The following is a 20,400-nucleotide window of genomic DNA, read 5'->3' as shown; positions in this document are numbered from 1 at the left end:
TGCAAAAAAGTGAAGTGAGATGTAACTTAGTGAGAATGTAAGTGTAAGTGGATACGGGAATAAGGCTTGTTGCTCCGGCGTAACGCTCTCGTTTTCGGAACTTTGAACTTGCATCCCACTATAGAAATGAAAGACGTAGTCCTACATCAATAAATCGTCGATCTGTATAGGTCAAAACTACTTTGACTATATTCGAGCAATCTCTTCCACAACATCGTCTGGCAAGTCTACATAACATTGGAACTCTGCTCAGAAATCTTTCTGGTAGTCGACACCTGTAGATCTCGTTCGTACCAACATTGAAACTGAACCAAATTCTCCTGTGAGGGATTCTTCTTTTTTTATTCAATCAAAAAAGTAGAAATTATCTTTACGTGTTTCATGATTTCGAACCAGTGATCGACTCAACTGCTACTTCCCCGCCCTCGTTATCTTCGTCGTTTCCATGTTCCATGTGATCATTGTCGAATATTTTTAGCGAACTAACCTCTTCCACTGTTGGTGGTAGCAAGCTCGCAGAAGTATTATCGACAACGCAATGGCTGCAGAACGGAGCGCTCAATCTTTCCACGTTTGTTTGTGACGCATCTTCTGGAATGCTCTTCAGGCGTTTTCCGTACTCAGCAGCGGCAGCCGCCGCCTCGTTGAATCGTTTCATAGCGGCGATTTCGTCCTGTGCTTCGGTAAATTTCTGCTCCAACTGCAACAGCTCTCGATGCATGCTTCGAAGAATACGGAACAAGATTATACATTATTTTAAGACGAAAATGGATTTTATGACAGTACTTATGGGATGCGTCCGACGTCTTGTAACTCTGATCTTCCAGGGCGATCTTGAGGCGAAGATTCTCGCATTCTAGCTCTAGCACACGCTCCTGCAATTCCGTTCGCTGTTTTTCGTTCCGAGCTTCGACTGTCGTCATCTTGGGGAAATAAAGGAATATTATTTATATATATTCTAACCTTCAGCACCCAGAAACACTTACGAGTGCAACACTTTCTTCTTTGAGTGCGTCATATTCCTTCGTTAGATTTTCCAGGATGAAAGTCTTCTCTTCCAGCGCCGTGCTCAGCTCGTCCACAGATTGCTTCTGCGCGAGCGCAGAATCGTATTGCTGCTTTAGCTCACCATATTTCGCAACCCAGGTCATGACTGCACAGCGGATCAAATATTCAACATGAAAAGGGAAAATAGAGAACAACGCTTTCGTTACTATCTCTATCGGGTAAAACCGGTGTCCTAAAACATTATCATAACAATACCCGAATCAGAACGCGGTCCCCTGAACCGAGCGAATCGCGCCGTGGAATGGGAATGGAGATAATAACCATTTTTGCCCGTGGTACTAATCCGACAATCAAACCCCTGCCCCTCTTTCCTCTTTCACCGCATTATTATTATTATTATTATTATCAGTTTTTCAAATCTTTTGTTAGTTCTTTCGGTCGACCAACGGTGGTGACAAACGAGCAGCAGTGCAACAATTTCGCCGTTTGTTGTTTTATTATGCAAATGGATGAGATTCCGTTGTCAGCCCCGTCGAACAACAACAACAACAACAACAACAACGGCAAATGTAAGCAACGGGGAGGGCTTTCTGTGTCCCACATTTTCACTCACCTTTTCGCTTTTCATCGTCAATCTCATTCAGTGTGCGGAAGGCACGCTTTCGTTCCTGCTGCAGCTCACCGGAAATATTTTCGCACGTCTCCAGCCCGGACTCGATGTCCTCCATGAGTGCTTTGAGGGTGCACTTAGTGTCCTGCAGTTCCCTGTTGGCTTGCTTGAGGGCATACTGCTGCTTTCGCAGTTCATCTGGCAGCCCCTTGAGCCGGTTAATTTCGTCCATGAGCGTTCGATTTTCTTCCTCAAGCGCGACTTTGATTTGTTGGGTCACAAGTTTTTCGTTCTCTTTGAAGTCTCGTATCTCCTGCTTTTGATGCTCCACGATGGCGTTGGATTCCATCAATTTGCAGCTGGGTTTTGGATAGAAAAATAAAACAGTGGATTGAATGAATCCACCAGGCATGAGATGGTGGAAGCCTACCGATACAACTGTGTCTGCTCTTCCCTGATCCTAAGCTTCTGCAGAAGTTCTTCCTGTTCATTCTTCGCTTGTCGTAACTGGTCCAAATAAATCACGAGTGCTTGATTGCATCGACAATTACACCCGCTCCCTTGCATCGAGCTAGTGGATGATCTCTTGCTTGATCCATCAGCCACTAGGTATGAGATCCGAGGGCTGTCTTGACATTTCGAGGCGAGGTTAAGTTGACACTGTTGCAGTAATCGCTGGGCGTTGAGTTCTGGAATAATTTGGAGTTTCTTCGATAAGTGTTCGTTCCGTTGAGAAAACCAATGGGAAACAACATACCATTACGAATATCTAGCTCCAAATTACTGAGGGTATTCTCGAGGGTATCTAATGTGTCGATGATTGAGGTCATTGGTTCGGTGTTTGAATTTCTACCGGCCATTTTGATGTTAACTTGAATTTGGTTCCCTGAAGTTTAGACTCACAATTTCGAATGACGCTTAAAAATGACTGGCTCGATTGCTATGATGTAAAATTAAATTAAAAAAATGTATACACATGTTCCTGCAGTTTTCCCTTCTTCATTCCAGGCAAATCTCTTTTTTTATGGAACCATTGGGAACCAGATCCGGTGAATACTGTGGATGAAAAATTAATTCTGAGTGGATTTTGTGCAGTTTTGTCATTGTTATGATCAACTTTTGACAACGAGTATTACTTTGGTTAAAAGATGTTTCTTCTTTCTTTTTTTAACTCTCAACCTTTTAGAGTCGTATATCTGCTCCCAGCCACCACAGGAAGGAATCATACAAGTCATATACTTTATTCAACAATGTATCTATTTACAATTTTTCTTAACGGACCTTGAAGTCAAGTCCACCTATTCACGAATTAATAGTCCTATGAATAATATATAACGGTACTTAGTATAAATAAAAGATTATTAGTGTGGTAAGACAAGAGGATAGTTCAAGAGAGAATATATCCGACCATCCATACCAAAAATAAATACGACAACAAATTGTAAAAAGCACGTCGTTGTAATACTGAATACTTTTGTATAAATTCAATGAAATAAGGTTCTACCGTAAAAAAAAAGATTTTTCTGAAACCTCTAAATTTATTTCAACTTTTCTGAGAAAAATGCCCACGTATTTTGACGTAATACAATGTTTAACAGGAAGATGTGGAAAACCTAAGGAAGGGATGGTCCGATTTGAGCCGACTATATTTTGTTGTGTTCGTCTCTGCCCATAGATCAATATAGCGGAGAGAAAAATGGCAAAATTTTCGGAAAACTCTGAAGGAAGGTCGGAAAATTCAATTTCCATATTTTCTACAATTACATCATGATAAATAAAAAGTGGAAGGCTAATTGTTTTGGTAAGCGCAAAACCCGAGGAAGTGATGGTCTGATTTGCCGTCTTTATTTTGTTGTATTCGTCTCTGCTCGTAGATCAATGTTATGTTATGGTTAAAATTTTGAAATCTTTGAAAATCTTCGAAAAAAAATAATTCCCATATGTTCTACATCGTTGTTAACCCAGTTGGATTTCGCGTTTGCGGTATTAAGCTTCGTATGCCGTTGGTGTGAAGCGAAAATGGCAATAAATTCTCAGGTGGAATAAAGCGCTTTGAAAATAAAAATTATGAATGAAAAATTGCTTTTCGGTATAAAACAAGTTTTCCATGTAACGGAGAAACATGTTATTTGCAAGTGAATCGAAAATGTTGAGCGAAAGTTGTGTTTGAAAATGAATTTATATTATAATGACGAGTTTTGGTAGAAGTAATAGGAAAAATATAATGTAAAAGGTCAATCAAAAGATCAATCAATGGCGAGTTCTGCGATTGAATCCACGAACGTTCGCTTAGTAAGAAAACGTGAATGTTTGAAAGAAGTCATATAAAAAAAATATTTTTGGGACGAAAATAACAAAAGCGGTAGCAGCAACATAAACAGAAACAACATCGACATCAGTAACAACATCGTTGGCAGTTTTTCCTGCACAACGTCGTTTTGTTTGTGATTGGTTTTGATTTTCGTTTGCCGTCTGCCTTCTTTGCCATTCATGGATGAAGACATGGGACAACATATTTTCGTACCGTGCGAACACATTTAAAATCTATTTCTTCTACTACGCTTCTTCGTGTCAGTACAAGCTCTGCATTGAATATACGAATATTGTGCATATCGTAAGAATACAGTAAGCAGCAAACGATTTTGCGCATTCGATTCGCACGAAACCAGAGTATAAGTTGCTACTTGGTTTGCCTAAGCAAAGGCATAGTTTACTGCCCTTGCTTCTTGTTTTTTTTTCGTTTAGGTATAAGGCTCTAGGACGATGCAAAATGAAAATGAAATTCAATACAACGAATTAATAGTGATAAAACCATTTCATAGAGATGTGAAATTAAATATCAACAATTGCGGAAAGCGTAAGCCTTAAAATCCAATGTATTTTTGATATCGTGATAACAGTGATATCAGTGCGTACATGAAAACGCCGGGAACATAGTCCATAGATTGTCGCGCGTGAAACTATCTCTATGTATTTCAACACACGGGGGTGGAGAGTTTTCCTGGGCAGCCAAATGAAGCGACTGAAAAATTGTTGTATTTTTGAAATCTTGTGAACACATGCAACCGGCATACATCTTGTTCAAGTTTTAATACGCTTGGGTGGAAGGCATTTTTGAGAAAAATGCGAAACACAATTTTCCATGTTTTAAAACTAGTATTTAGAATTAATTGACGTTATATTCTTGGAACTTAATGGATTTCCTTGCACCAGTCGATTTAGACAGATTCTAACAATTTGAGATTGTGGTATAGAAATTATTGTTTTTACAGGTTTGTTAAAATAGCATTGAATTTGGAACCGAACACAAAGGCCGATAATTAGTTTCAGTGTGCCTAATTTGCTTTTTTCAATGCTATAAGGGAGTAAGCCGCAAAAGTTTAAAATCTCTATGATTTAACACTTCTACTACTACACTAACGATACAAGGCTCTTGTACCCTAGCGAGAGAATATGATTTCGCACACATTTATGCAGACTGTTGACAAGGCTACAAATTAAGCAGCGTGACGAAATTGTCATTACCGATAGGAGATCTGCGTACCAAAAATGTTTCTCCGTAGCCATAACATTGTTCCGCTTATGACCTTTTGAACCGCTTGAACGACTACGGGTTTAATCCCAGGATTCTCCATTGATTGATATTCTAATTGGCTTTTTTCGAGACTAGGGGCGTATTAACATTGCAGTTTGAGGCATCTATAAATAAATCAAACAAATTACCGGTATCATTGACGATTTACAAGTAACCGGGCTAGCGACCAGACGATAGCGTTCATTGAGGCTCCTCAGATGACCTTTTCCAAGCCCGAATGATGATTGATTTTGATGATTTTTCCTAGTTGGTCTTTTCATGACTAGAGGCGAATGAACTGGAGAATTTTGAAGCCTCTATAATACAACGCTACTACTACTGTTACCCATACAAGCATGTTTCAGGTGTTCTTGTTCCCGAAGTAGCGGCCAAGCTGAAATAAAAAATATCGTAAAGCGTAAATCCTTCTAGGAAACAACTTTTTTTTCACAAAATAATGACACAAAAACGGATCGTGATTATGGATATCTAGTATGTACATTTTTTTTAAAGGAGCCAGACTCTTAACTACATTTTTACTAAAATATATTAACATGTTGCCTTAATTCTATGGTTAATAAAATAGGAAACCGATTACTCGCGGTCGATTCGAGTTTAAAAGGGTGACACATTTTCATTAGGAAAAGGATGGGATGTAAGGACGAGATGTAAGCTCGCGAAGGACGAAAAGGATGTAAGAACAATCACACTCGAAGATCGATAGCTTTAAGTAAAACATACGTTTGGGACATGTAATCAAGGTCTAACCGAGCCAACACATCTCTCACTGGCACATTGGGCTGCCTTCCTCGGGCCCAAAGGGAGTTTACTAAATTTGATCTGGCGACAAGATACCACTCGCACGACCAAACAACGTGTGCGATGTCCTGGTAACCATGGCCACAAACGCAGAGATTGCTGTCGGCATGAATAAAACGAAAAAGTAGCGCGTCTAACGAACAGTGATTGGACATGCGTCGGGAGAAGGTGCGAATGAAGTCCCGATTCAAGTCCAGACTTTTGAACCACGGTTTGAGGCTAACCTTAGGGATAATTGAGTGGAGCCACCGGCCCAATAACTCTGTACATCTTGTGATGAAAGTTTAGTTCAGTAAGTAACTCAAAGAGTACAATGATTGAAATTTTACCTTGTTGAATTGAAAACACGAAATGTAACTAAGAATTGTGCAGTCTACGCAAGTTCAAGCTAAATATATCTAAATATATAAATATATAAGCTTAATAAGCTAAATAATTTATTAGACCTAAAAGACTTATAAGGATACTAGATAGAGACTAAGGTGCTAATCTATTTTTTATTTACTTCTTCTGTTTCAGGTAATTACCAAACGGTGGGAATCATGAGTTCTTCTGAAGCTACCAACCAAGTATCATTTACAAAATAAGAAAACGAGACATTTCGAGGAAAATTCTGCTTGAATTACACTAACGTTCCCAGAGGAGCTTTCGCTGTCTCCATGTTTCTTGCGTCATTTTTTTAGTACTTAGTTCAGATTTCTTTTGTCAAATCACACGTCTTGAATGTATTCTAAGTGGTAAGCTGTAGAGTACGTGTGCAAGTCGGAAGAAAGTCCTTTGACGAAAAATTCTCCGACCAGAACGAGAATTGAATTCGAACCCCGACACGATAGAGTTTGATCCTAACCACTCGGCCACGGGAGCACAATTTTTAGGATCAATAATTTGTTCACATCAAAATGCATCGTTTCGGAAAGCAGTTACAAGATAGTAAGAAAACAATGTAATGAGCTATCAGACAATTGCTCAATATGGCGAATATTTTTTCGGGTATACCCATACCTATTTCGCGAGCCATCGAATCACGTCGTCAGTGTGTCTCTAGAATACATTTGCATCGTCAATAAACCCTGACTTCATCGGGGCTTTGTTTTGGTTTTCGTGTGATTGCCTAACAAACAAACGCAAACGTGTGTGTTTGCGCAAATGAAAGTGAAATTTTTCAGCTTCAGCTGCGAAATGCTGCAATTACTTCCGATGGATGCCTCTTCTTAACGTTCCACGTATATTAGTTGATAGCGAAATAAAAAAAAAAGAAGAGGCAAACTTCGTTGATCCACTTGATGCTACTCACGCTCGTGCTGCTCAGGTTGGTCAGCTTTCAACAGATGCCACGCAGAGATTTGATTGACTTTCGATTTTCTGCAGCCGCCACCGAGCCGCAGCAGAGCAACAGGAGTGTTACCGCGTGTTCAATGTGAATGTTTCGATTTTTCAGAGCAAATTTACGCAAGGACTTTAATTATGCAACGCGAGACGGAAATATTGTCGGTATTCATGTCTCATGGGGTTGAGGCGGCGTTCATTCAATTTCCGCGCATTTGTGCGGCGCACCTTGGTTCCGCTCTAGAGAGTGGTAAACCAATTATTCTGCATTGATATTGCGGCGATTTAGTGGAGTAATCGATCGCCGGAGAAGGACGCATGACGCTGAGAATTGCAAATGCAATGCAAATTTGTATCGCCCGTCGCAGGAATGTGGATGACATACAACGACAAAGCCACTCCGAATAATCCGTCATGCAAACGGGGTGGCGTAACAGCGGTGAATAATTTCGTCGGAATACTTTAAGGGACGTGTTCGGAATGAATTATGCATGTTGGCGGGAGCTGTGATTTTAATTTGTATTGATTTGTCTTTGCTGGAATCGATAACTAAGTGAGGGAAGATAGGCCTGACTTCACAAGGAGTCATATACGCAAAATAGGAAAAAAATTGTCTGACGAAGCTGAATCGTAAGTGATACGCATTAGTACACTTGACATATGGCATATGACAAGAATTACCCAACGAACAGAAAAAAAACAGTGATGCTTTATTCATATTTGTGCATATTTGTGCATTTTGACACTCAAATTGTGTTTTTTATTGAAAATAGTCTAAATAATTGTAAATAATCTGCAAAAGTGGTGTTCCAATATTGCCATTCATACTCTTTTTTGATTAGATTAGAAGTTCTACTGCAAGTAGGGTTAAATTTTCCATTTCTTTCAGCTATGTCGAATTGGTTCTCCAAATCCCTCGACCAAGGCATCAATGTTCTTGAAGTGTTGTTCCGATCCGTTTGTAAATAAATGTACAATAAATACCTTTTTTGTGTTTGGGCCGTTATCCACGGCGATTTTGCCACCCAATTTCGCGAATAATCGGGAATTTTATTGTTGATATAGCAAAGCTCACCTAATGTTTCCCTTCCCAAAAGTCGACAAGAAACTCTGTTTTGGAACCTCCTAAAGTAGGTCTGTTAACACCACTGGGTAGCAAACCCAATACAACGACATAGTTGTAATGATCGTGCCTTCGATCATAGCATCCTTGCTCCATGTCAGTACGAAGAGAGCGAAGAAAAACAAGAACAAATACAAATCAAAACAGTTCGAATCAACGAAAAAGTGATTAGGAAAATATAATTAAAGAATAGTTTCATCGGATAATTCAAAAGACAGACAGAAAGTCCACCGGCGACGACAAGTCCGTTCAACGTTCCAAACTGAAAATAGAGAAAAAAAGAGAAATTATTATTGAAATTGTGTAGATCGAGAAAATCAAAGATAATTGAGGATTCGCGGAAACAGGAAAAAGGATACCCTAGCGCACAAGAGGATGAAGTGAACTACTTCTCGTAAGTTGTAAATATAAAATTGTATGAAATTGTGGAATATGAAAATAATAAAAAGAAATAACGTACAAAAAAGGGAAGGATGTCATTTTGTAGGCTTTTAATGAACTTCAAGGGAAAAATACATTAAAATTATTCGTCAGAAACACAAATTTCTTCATTACTCGATAGTTAAGCAAACGAAACCAAATTTGGCATGTGGTTATGCCATACAAATGAAACACAAATTTCTGCATAACTCGAGAATGAATCAAGAAATAAAATTATCTAAAATCTGTCAGTGTACATGTACCATATGAAATGTCCCATACCAGAAAACCAAAAAGAAGGAAACACGAAGTTGTGGACCAAAATCTATATATATAAAAAAATGGATTTCTGTCTGTCTGTCTGTCTGATTCTTATGGACTCGAAAACTACTGAACCGATCGACATGAAAATTGGTATGTAGGGGTTTTTGAGGCCGGGGAAGGTTTTCGTGATAGTTTGAAACCCCTTCCCCCTGGTGGAGTCATAGGGCCGTATTTCTTTGAAAATGAGGACGGCGAGACGGTAACTGTGAATGGTGAGCGCTATGGCCGCATGTTAACCGATTTTTTTTTGCCACAAATTGAAGATATGGATACGGATGACATGTGGTTTCAGCAGGACGGCGCCACGTGCCACACAACACGACCGAACATGATCATATTGCGAACGAAATTTGAGGGACGCATAATTTCGCGTTTTGGTGATGCCAATTGGCCGTCCAGATCATGCGATTTGAACCCGCTAGACTTTTTTTTTGTGGGGTTATGCGAAAGACCGTGTCTATGCCAACTCTCCGCAAACTCTTGAACATATGAAAGACAACATTCGTGAAGTTATGACCGAGATACCGCCCCATATGTGCCGAAAAGTCATCGAAAATTACCTGTTCCTGATCAAGGTGTGCGAGGAAGCCCTAGGTGGACATTTGAATGATGTTGTATTTCACACATAATGGCATAAACCAAACTTTAATTTGAAATAAAAGTTTCATCGAAATTCGAATTCTAAGTGTGTTTTATTTCAAATTACTTTCGGAATTTAAAGTTGGAAAACCCTGTACATTATCTTAGAATGCATCGATTTTTTTTAATGTTTTATTACTTCAGTAGACTCGAAAAGTAGAGTAGAGTCGAAAGCTATCAGCAATTCTCGTTTATTTGGTTCAACTCGCGTCAGACTTTCTCCTTCCCACTCAGATATCGATCACAAACTATGAACCCTTTTGCTCCTATATTCCGCTTGAGATGTATTCGAACCCCACAACATGCAACAGTAAGGTTACCCTGCTGGAATTTGAAAGCATACTTTCATGAAATATACGTTTATCTAAATAAATGCAGTGTATATCTATATTCCAAAATTCTGGATAATCTTCCATATCTGCACTAGCACAAAAAAATCTCGTATGCTGCTGTTCTTTGTCGTAGCACATCTCGATACAGATGGCTTCCTCTCCTTGTATCGAGCTGTGTGTGTATGTGTGTGAAATCACCATTAGGCATGAATGATATCCGCTCGTTGTGTATGCTAGCTCACTCGCATCTGTGTTTTCATTCTATTCTGTTTTTGGTTTCCGCCTCTAGCCCTGAGAAGGGCCCTTGTGGAAAGAAACTCTATTCCATACTCCCCCTTCATCCGACAAGAAAACAATCCTCTCCCGCTCGACGCTCTGCGACAACCATGTTGCTTCGATGACCACCAAACGAGAAGTGTTGTGGCTTCAAATCGCGGATAGCTTATTTAAATCAAATATGTTGAAAACGGGCAGAAACGAATGTATCATTTGCTCGTTATTGACAGCTCTGTTCGGGAATGCACCCAAATCGGCAGAACAAATGTATCGGAAAATGAGAATGCTTCCAGTTTTCATTAATTTAAACTGTTTGAGCATTAGTGGATTGTACTGTATAGTATATCAAACGAATCTTAGAGAGTTTCCGATTCCATTGGTGTGCTAGGTATCAGAATTTGTTCGCTCTGAAAATAGTTATCAACGTTGACTTTATTTCACAAAAACGTGACCTGTTTTCTGATTTGGCACCTTCCTGAAAGACGTAGTTCTACGTCTAAAGAAACATTTGCAGCTCAAGCTCCGCCCTTGCACGAAAATTGCACCCGACGAGAGTATAAAAATGTCATTTGCGATTTGTATTCTTGTCTCGCTCGCTGAATCTAATAATTTTCAGAAATAGATTGAAATGGTTAATATAATGTTGTTTTTCGTTTTTTAGAAATATGAGATAATGGTGGTGGTGGAACGAACATTGTTCTCTGAAAAATGCATTTTTTCTAACGTAGATTCTTTTTTTGTTTCGTCATAACTAACATAATGAGTTATTTATTCAATCTACGGTGATAGATGAGATAGATTTGGTGCATAGATAGCGAGATTACAAAGTTCTAGACTAATTTTTGTGGTATTTCGTTAAGACTCTCGTCTATAGGAAATATACCGGCAAGATTGAGGTTTTGGAAGATATTATTACATTGGTTACCGAAATGTTTGGAAAGCGTTGCAAAATTGAACCAAAAGAACGAGCATTTGCTAAGAATTATCTTCGAAGTAACAGGCAGACACCAGATTTTTGGCTCTAGTCTGTTTTATTTTAATATGGAAAACAAACTTCCTGAAATCGCTCTTCTCAGTAATTTTCGAAGCCATAAACTATTTAAATTTGCAGTCCTACGTCAACAATTCGATCGTATTTGAGACACCACTCCTACATCAGCCATTCCATGCCAAATCGATACAGTGGTTGTAAGATTTTCGTGAACAGTTGTAGTTCTGTTCTTTTGCACAAAATATTGGACCCGTTTTTTTTCATTTTTTCGTTAGGATGAGCATTTCCATTTTAGGGTGGTCCGAAAAATAATTTTTTTCCAAAAATGAGCCTTTTTCAAAAATTCATTACTTTTGAACTACTGAAACGATTGAGATGATCGACATATCAATTTAAAGACAATTAGTACTTTTCAAAAAAAATATTACACTTGCCAAATGTTTTGATTTTGTTTTCGTAAATATTGATTGTGTTTCTTTTTTGTTATTTCCATAACTTTGGACTAAAGGCAGAAAAAGTTTTATTCTTTGAAACATCGGTTTATATTGAAAATTCATAACATAAAAACGAGAAAAAAATCACAAGAATCAATGTTTTCCACTTTTTTTTTTTTCCAAAAATGATTTTTTTCAAAAATTCATAACTTTTGAACTACTGAACCGATTCAGATGATCGATATATCAATTTAACACTCCTATACTTGCGTGTAAATCGTAATTTGTGTACTCTGGACTGTGCGCGTCCCTGCGATATTGCTATTGTGTTTTTTAAGCCTTATTAGTATTTAAAACACAAGAAAATATTTTTTATTTAATTTCATTCAGTTTTAATAGTCATTTAATTCAGCCACCTCATTGATGCTCGATCTGTCAGACCTATACGCGAGTATAGGAAGGTTAAAAACAATTAGTTGTTACATTTTGGAAAAATATTACACTTGTCAGAAATTTGGATTTAGTTTTCGTAATTATTGATTGTGTTTGATTTTTATTGTTTTCATGACTTTGGACTAGAGGGTGCTATCTTTATATGTAAAAGAGGGATTTCTTCACGTACGTGTAAAATATCATCACGGGAGAACGGCTGATCAGTTTTGCGTCTTTTATATATCGTTGAGCTTGTCTTCATCCAAATTAGAATGATAGAATACTTTGAAAAATATTTGAGATGATTAGAAAAATTCGAAAAAATTTACTCTGCATATCTTTTTACATAAAACAATGATATTTAAAATACAAAGGGAAAATTCGAAAATTAGAGGTACGCATATGTAAGTTTCGCAGTGAGTTAAAGTTATTCAAAAGCTTTAAAATGTTTGTATGTATGGGAGCAGAAATCTTTTCTCTCATACTGAACGTCATCTCATGATTATACCCAAAAAAGGCCAAAAGATGTCAACGGGGATCGAACCAAGGCCGGCTGAAATGCAAGGCTGTTTTACACGATCACGCTATCTACATCGTCACTGGTGCTATTGCATAAATGCGTGATAATATTACACTTCATAACAAAATGAAGTTGGAAAGTGTTTTCTAAGAGTAAGCAGAGGAGACCATAAACGTGAATCTATACCCTTTGCGATCTGGCTCGTGTATGTGGCAAAATATGCGAAAAGCTTTAATGCGTGCTTATTTGCAATGTGTCATTTGTTTTACTTACTCATATTGCTCTTATATTGTTATAGCATATACATTACACAAAATGCTACACCAGTATGGGCGAGTAGCATAGTTTCTGTTATTTTAAAGCTCATTTAATGTAATAAATCGGGTTGCCAAAGCATGTGCTAAAAATTATTTTGGGTACACTATATTAAATTGTTAATAAATTTTATTAAACAAATCGACAGGAAAACATTCACGAACAACAGAGAAGTCATTGCCTTTTTTTACATTTTTAGGATTGTCTTAACTCCTACTTTGGCCGACTTGACTGAAGACTGAGGAGAAACTTCGAGTAATTTAGATAATTTAGATTTAGATAGTAAAACATTTTTTGGAATGCTCTATAATAATTAGTTTCCAATTGCCAAAGAAGGAGCAGAAAAAGATTTCCAGTACAATTGAATGATAAAACAATCAAGGTAGGCACAAGAAAAAAGAAATATATATATATATATATATATATATATATATATATATATATATATATATATATATATATATATATATATATATATAAATATATATATATATATATATATATATATATATATATATATATATATATATATATATATATATATAAATATATATATAAATATATATATAAATATATATATATATATATATATATATATATATATATATATATATAAATATATATAAATGGATTTCTGTCTGTCTGTCTGTCTGATTCTTATGGACTCGGAAACAACTTAACCGATCAACATGAAAATTTGTATATAGAGGTTTTTGGGGCCGGGGAAGGTTTTCGTGATAGTTTGAGACCCCTCCCCCCTCTAAGGGGGGGCTGTCATACAAATTAAACACGAATTTCGACATTGCTCGGGAATTAATCAAGCAAATGAAACGAAATTTGGCATATGGAGGTTTTAGGGTGCAGTAAATGATTCTATGGTGGTTGGACTCTCCACCCCCCTCTTTAAGGTAAATTCAACGGGGTCGATTAGAAAATCAATCAATGAACAGTTCTGCGAATGGACTGATGAACTTGCTCATAGTAAGATAACGTGAATGTTTGAATGTATTGATAACATAAACAATTTTTGGGGGGGACGAAGCTTGCCGGGTCAGCTAGTATTAATATAAATTCATCATCGATAGTTATCGTACATTATTTTCCTCGTGGATGATGATGGTTCTTGATTAGATACGGTGCAACCGGTCCTCGCTTTCATGAGATCATCGCGCATAGCTGAAACGTGATGCGATCATTCCAAATACGACGACGGCTTCATCAAAACACAAAAAGGGCAACCATTTCCAGATTAGCGTATCACATATGACCTTCAAAGCTTTATCGCAAGTTTTTTTTGTTAGGTTGAACACGCACGGTCTGTAAATCTTAATTACTTTTTTGACGCTCCGAAATGTGATGTGTTTTTGAGTGAATTTTTAAGATATTGAATGGCTACACTGAAACAGTTTTAAAAATTATGATAACATCGCTAAATGCACGAAAAGAGCGCAATCAGTAAGGTAATTTAGCAGCTACTCTCAGCGAGTTTTGAAGCGTGGAATGTTGTTTCGGTGTGCGAATACCGTGAATTGACTTCCCACTAGCAGTGAATCAAGAGCAGCACGAGTCTGCTTTGCAAAAAAAAAACAAAAAATAAAAACGACGGACCTGAAGTTATAAATGCTATTAGCATTATATTTTCGACACTGCGGCCACCTTTCGGCACCCGAGCTATAGACCGACCGCACGCGAGAGTTTATCATCAAGGCGAAAGTGAAATGTTTGATCATGAGAGGAATAGAAAACCCACAAAACGTGATGGATTAGTCCGCATCTTCGGTAAATTTTGACGTCTGATGGTAATCTGCTAAAAAGCCCCTATCAGGTGTATCTTTGTGTGTGAGTATTCAACGTCATAAACAGTTTGGTCAGGTACATTCCATAGAGCTGAACTCATCATCTGCGAATAAGCGCCAACTAACAATTTGACATGTTTCGTTCGAGGTTATTGAACGAGTGTATAGATTTTTTTTTCTTTTATCGAATGCCTATCAATTCGCGAATAATATTGTTCTCGATTTGCTCGGGAGTTAAATTCCTTTCCTCGGCACGATTCGTTTGCATCTTGGTTTGCGCCAACGCCATAAGTCTCCGGAATTCGGTTGCTATCTGCCAGAAGGCCGAACTAAACTATGAGTGTTCATTTTCCTCGCGATTAGGCTTTCAACTTTTACTGCTTACTACCCACTACCCGGTCATTCGCTCCCATTTACTCCATCTACCCCCCGATGGGACCGTCAGTTCGTATTTCCAATTTTATTTCCTATTTTACCCCATCCAATGCATCAATTTGCGGAAAGAGAAATTCAAACCAAAATTGCACTCTTTTCCATCGGTGCGCGCACTATTCTCCAGTGCACTGTACTCGGCTAGTGTGGCACTTTTTTACAGGTGAAATAATTTCCTAATCAATTTAGTAATGTATCCGCCGCTCTTAAATGGATGAATAAGCACTTGATGGTCCAAGAAAAATGGTAGACGAAAATGGAAGCATCTCGAAGCACGCGAAATCTGCTGCTTTCCACTTGAAGGTACCTACATAATTGCGTTCGGTTAAAAACTAATGTCGACACAAACAGATTCAAAATTCTGATTATGGTTGAGTGGTGGGAAGTAATGGCTTATTGCTAGAAAGAATCTGCTCATCTAGTTTATCAAGAAAGCTTTAGGCTCAATGCGAAACCGGAACCAACAATTACTGTTTTAGAAAGAAAATAGCACTCCAGCCTCTTCACACACAGAACAGAAATTACACACAAAAATGTTATGAGTTACACATTAGTAGTAATGTTTCAAAGAAAAAAAAAGTTTTTGTTAGAAAACTCATTTTCTGTAGAAGTGCCCTTCTTCCGATGCAAGGATTACTTGTTGGTTGTTGTAAAAATACGTTTTTAGAAAAATGAATTTTTAATTTGATTAAAAAAATACGTCATTGCAATTTTTTAATTTGAGAAATATTTTTTAACTCTCCTGTACTCGCGCGCAAAATCACTAGCGCACGGCGTCACAGACTATGCGTGTCTCTGTAATATTGCTATTGTGTATTTTTAGGAGTTATTGATCTATTCATATGTTTCTTTCTGAATTTTTGTAAAAAATGAGAAAACTGAGAATTATGAGAGAAATGAATTTTAATTAGAAAATAGGTTTTTCAGAGAATTTTTGTTTAATTTATTTGAAAATTAAAATAATTTTCTACATTTCATTATTTGATTCTAAATAAGTTAAAACAATCAAAATCACTAAAAATTTTAATACCATTTTTTAAATAATCGATCAAAAAATGAAATGTAGTAAATTGTTTATTCCGATAGGTTTTGTATAAATATCGAACAAATCTAAAATATCGAGATTTTTCACAAAAACTTACTTTTTCTAATTGTAGAAGTGCCCATCTACCGATGCATGGATTACTTGTTGGTCATACAATAACCTTTATGTCTTCTCAAAAAGGTCTAATTCGAACTAATTGGTGGTTTTCACTGCAATCTGAAAAGATGCTGAATTGGTATGAATTTCGTCTGCAGTGACTTGTTTTGTGTTTAGTTTGATTGACCATTTCATCATGAGTAGACTGACACACGAAGAAAGCAGATTTTTTTCCAAAACCATAGATCAGTTCGTTAAACCATTTTACGCGTGACATAATCGTTCCTCATAGAAACGCCAATAAGTGGAAACTGGGGGGTCTTCGTAGCCACATTCGTTGCGCGTTCGCTTAGTAAGCGATCGATGATCGTGAGTTCAAAACTCAGGGCCCTCATTGACCATCTTTGTGTTGTTACAGAATAACTACGTCTGCGCAACAATTATCAGCGATGGAGATCGATTCAGTGTCGGAATCCTGCCCTCTCTCTATCCATATGCAAGCTCTGCTTGCAACAAGAAAAACATCGGGCTGTTGTGCTGTGAGTAAAACAATAATGATCATATCAGCTGTCTCCGCTGTCTGGTGGTCTAACTGGATAATGGAAGGACAGAAAGAAAACTCTTACGCCTAAATGGCTACTGTGTAATGTACCATATGGTATAGAAGGAATTCTCCTACGCCGAAAAATGGCAACTGTGTTCTATTTATAGATATGATAAACATGTGACATGTACACGATTAAAATTCAGCTCTGTTACAGCTAGTATGCTAGTGAGCCAGAAATAAACAAATGTGATAAAAAAAAGTGGAAACTGTCGCATTTAGGATGGAGGGAATTATCCTGACATTGTTGAAACACCATTGCGTCCTGAGGATGTCACTGTTCGGTGCGCTTTACGGGCCGGTGTAATCATTGGTTCGCTCTCACTTCAAAAGTGATGCCGTCCAGAACATAACAGGTAAAAATAACCGTTACAGAGCCATGATCAGCGATTTTTTTATATCACGATTGGATGCCCTTAATGTGGAGAAGGTGTGGTTTCAACTAAACGGGGTATCATGCAACACAACTCGTGCTGAATCTGATTAACACATTAGGACTATTTTTGTGGGCCTATGTGAAGACGGATTGACGCCTTGGTAGATAACATTCTTCAAGGTAATCGAAGTACCAAAAAACACCTATACATACAGTCATTCCATGCCAAATCGATATAGTTGTTAAGAAATCGAAAATCGATGGTGTTAAAACACGCGGTCAGTTTTGTAGATTTTTATTGAAATTTAACTCTGTCTGATATTCCAGCGATAACACGATAGACGTTGAGTACTTCAGTATGTATTTCCGACTGATGAAGAGAGTGATTCTGCGTTGCGCTTTAATATTTATAGTCTTGGTCAGATTAAAAGCGCGAGAAAAAGCTTTACGATAGGTCAAGCTGACCATTTAGACAAATTGAGCGAGAGCTCGAAAGTTAGCGAGCTTTCTCCGTGTTTCTAGGACTAGGCTAGGAAAATTATCTACATTCCTGAACAATAGTGATTCTCAAATTTTCTAATTGAAGCCAACGAGTTAGTCTTCTTCGAAACAATGCCACATTTGCTAAAAAATGGGTTTGTATTTGTTTTTTTATAGTTTACATGGTTATATTTATTTTCATATTTTTTTTTAAAGCTGAGGAATTTTTACAGAGATGTGTTTCCTTTTTGTTGTTGAATTATGATTTTTCAAAATTATTTCGTTTTTCGTTTTTTTTCGTTCCATATTCCTATGCGAATAGACTAGATTTATGCAACTAGGAACCTATTTTTTCGCCAGTGTAAAATTTTTAAAAAAAAGAATTAGCTCATTGGCTTCATATTGATATGTCGGCCCAGTATTTAAAAAGTTATGAATTTTTGAAAAAAAAAAGGGGGAAAAATGATTTTTCGGACCATCAGTTAACTTTGAAAACTTTGAAATTTGTGGCAATTAACACCATTTATCTGTGTTTTATTCAATTCTAAAGCTCTACTCCTCTATATAACATCTTGTAAACGGTTGAAATGAAGAATACAGAATGAAAATGACGAATGCTCCAGATTATTAGCCTGGAGCTATCCAGGAATGAAATTCTTGGGATTTCAACGTAGGACTACGTTTTTTTTGTAAGAGTTTCAGACCAAAAAAACATGTCGCTTTTTTATGAAATAATGTTCACGTTAGTAACCAGTTTCGCTACTATTGAATTTTGATGATTTGCATACCAATTGAATCGGAAGTTCTCTAAGCTTTATTTGATATGCCATCTTCTACGATTCACTAATCTTTGAACGGTTTGAATTGTAATTGAAACAAAAATTGAAAGCACTCCCATTGTTCCATACATTTGCTTGCAATTTTCAATCTGTCTCGCACTAAATTCGTCTCGTACCAGCTAGCGAGCAGATAACATTCTTTCCTCAAGCTGATATCACACACAGAGGTTTTGTTCGATTCTCATACAAAGGAAGAATGGATGAGGATGGATATCGCAAACAGCGATGCAATATTGTTCGATGGAAGCACCGCGTCGATTTTCATGTCGTATGGTTGGTGGAAAGTGCTTCAGTATTTTTGCATCATACGCACACATTGTTTTCATATCTAAAGTGACTCATAAATGTGGAATGTGGATTGTGGAACAAAATATAAGCGCCTGTGATCGGGTGTGCGTTAAAGCGTTCGCGATGATGCTCAGTGCAATGCGTATATTGACATAAAAAAACGAGTAGCAACATTATTGGTGATTTTTTTTCCAATCGATCAGTTGATTTTCGTGAATTTGAGCATTGAAAAAAAGTGGCGTCGAAGTGCAGCGCATTTCAAGCAAGTGAAAAATGTAGTATTATTATATAATACTACTACATTCAAAATGTTCAGCGTTTCAGTTTCGCTCTAGACAGCGGGCAATCACCGGTACATATATTTTATAATTTGTCAATTTGCTCAAAACTTTGAAAAAAACATTCATTCATCGATCTTTGTCAGGGCTACTAAATATTTGTACTAAAGAATCCATCCTTAAATTTCTCTAATTTTTGTTCTCATCGGCAATAATTTTCTAGTCCTACGTTAGAAATTCGGTTGTGTCTTGGGCACCACCCTACTAATTTTTGTATCACAATAGAGAGTTTTTGGATATGCTCTGGTTTCAATAAGACGGAGCAACATGCAACACATCGCGTGCTACAATTGATTTATAATTATCGAATAATTATGCTAACTGAAACCGTCAATTAATCAATTACTAAATTAATAAATCATTGAAAATTATTAACTATCATCTAAAAACCATCGAGTTCACCTGAAATGTATTTTATTTTTATTTGACCGAGAATGTCTGAATAGAAATGCTTGTGTGTAGTCGGAAACGGATTTTCGAAGACATACATGGTGAGACACATATTTTGAGAACTGGATCATTTGCTATTCTTTGGACAATTATAGTTTTGTTGAATAATGATGTACTCAATACACCTATTTGAATTGATTTGTGTGGCAACCGCGAATTATGCAATAGATCCAACTTGATGTTTCCAATATGTTGCAAAATCATCAACAGATTGGTTTATCAGTGAAACAATCTAGCAAAATTGGGTCAAATGCAGACTGCTCGCCTTCAGTAACTACAATACACTTGATGTCAGGTGAATTGTAATCAAACTATATAATTTAAACAAATGTTTGCTCGCTAGCACGTTTCTGCAATGCAGTAGCGCTGCTAATACCATTCATTGCGTTTAGCGCAAAAAAAACACACGCATTAGGTTAAAATCAACATGAGTAACAAGACGTAAGCAGACTTTACAAAACTTAGCTAATCTATTAATTATTTATCCCTACGGTCTGGCCTCACGCACACCGA

General features: G+C 37.1%; 2 protein-coding genes across 3 annotated transcripts in view; one reads left to right on the top strand and one right to left on the bottom strand.

Annotated features, from left to right (window-relative positions):
• Positions 1-20,400, top strand: part of LOC129775040 (protein kinase C and casein kinase substrate in neurons protein 3) — a 116,116-nt gene that overhangs the window by 48,053 nt on the left and 47,663 nt on the right. The window lies entirely within an intron of this gene.
• LOC129775042 (filamin A-interacting protein 1-like) lies at positions 324-2,609 on the bottom strand. Its single transcript, XM_055779216.1, has 6 exons — positions 2,376-2,609; positions 2,049-2,307; positions 1,622-1,977; positions 987-1,153; positions 787-923; positions 324-722 (listed from the first exon to the last, which is right to left on the bottom strand). The coding sequence occupies exons 1-6, from the start codon at positions 2,476-2,478 to the stop codon at positions 380-382; spliced, it is 1,365 nt and encodes a 454-aa protein (XP_055635191.1). The 5' UTR covers positions 2,479-2,609; the 3' UTR covers positions 324-379.

Source organism: Toxorhynchites rutilus, chromosome 3 (assembly GCF_029784135.1).
Source record: "Toxorhynchites rutilus septentrionalis strain SRP chromosome 3, ASM2978413v1, whole genome shotgun sequence".
NCBI lineage: Eukaryota > Metazoa > Arthropoda > Insecta > Diptera > Culicidae > Toxorhynchites > Toxorhynchites rutilus.
The sequence above is the reverse complement of the archived record's forward strand: the minus strand, read 5'-3'. Positions and strand labels throughout refer to the sequence as shown.

Bases quoted from the DNA above. Each gene is read 5' to 3' on its own strand.
- LOC129775042 (XM_055779216.1), bottom strand. From the start codon at position 2,478: ATGGCCGGTAGAAATTCAAACACCGAACCAATGACCTCAATCATCGAC. The intron at 2,308-2,375 runs GTATGTTGTTTC...AAATTATTCCAG, and splicing joins GGAGCTAGATATTCGTAATG to AACTCAACGCCCAGCGATTA. The intron at 1,154-1,621 runs GTGAGTGAAAAT...TCCGCTGTGCAG, and splicing joins TGACGATGAAAAGCGAAAAG to TCATGACCTGGGTTGCGAAA.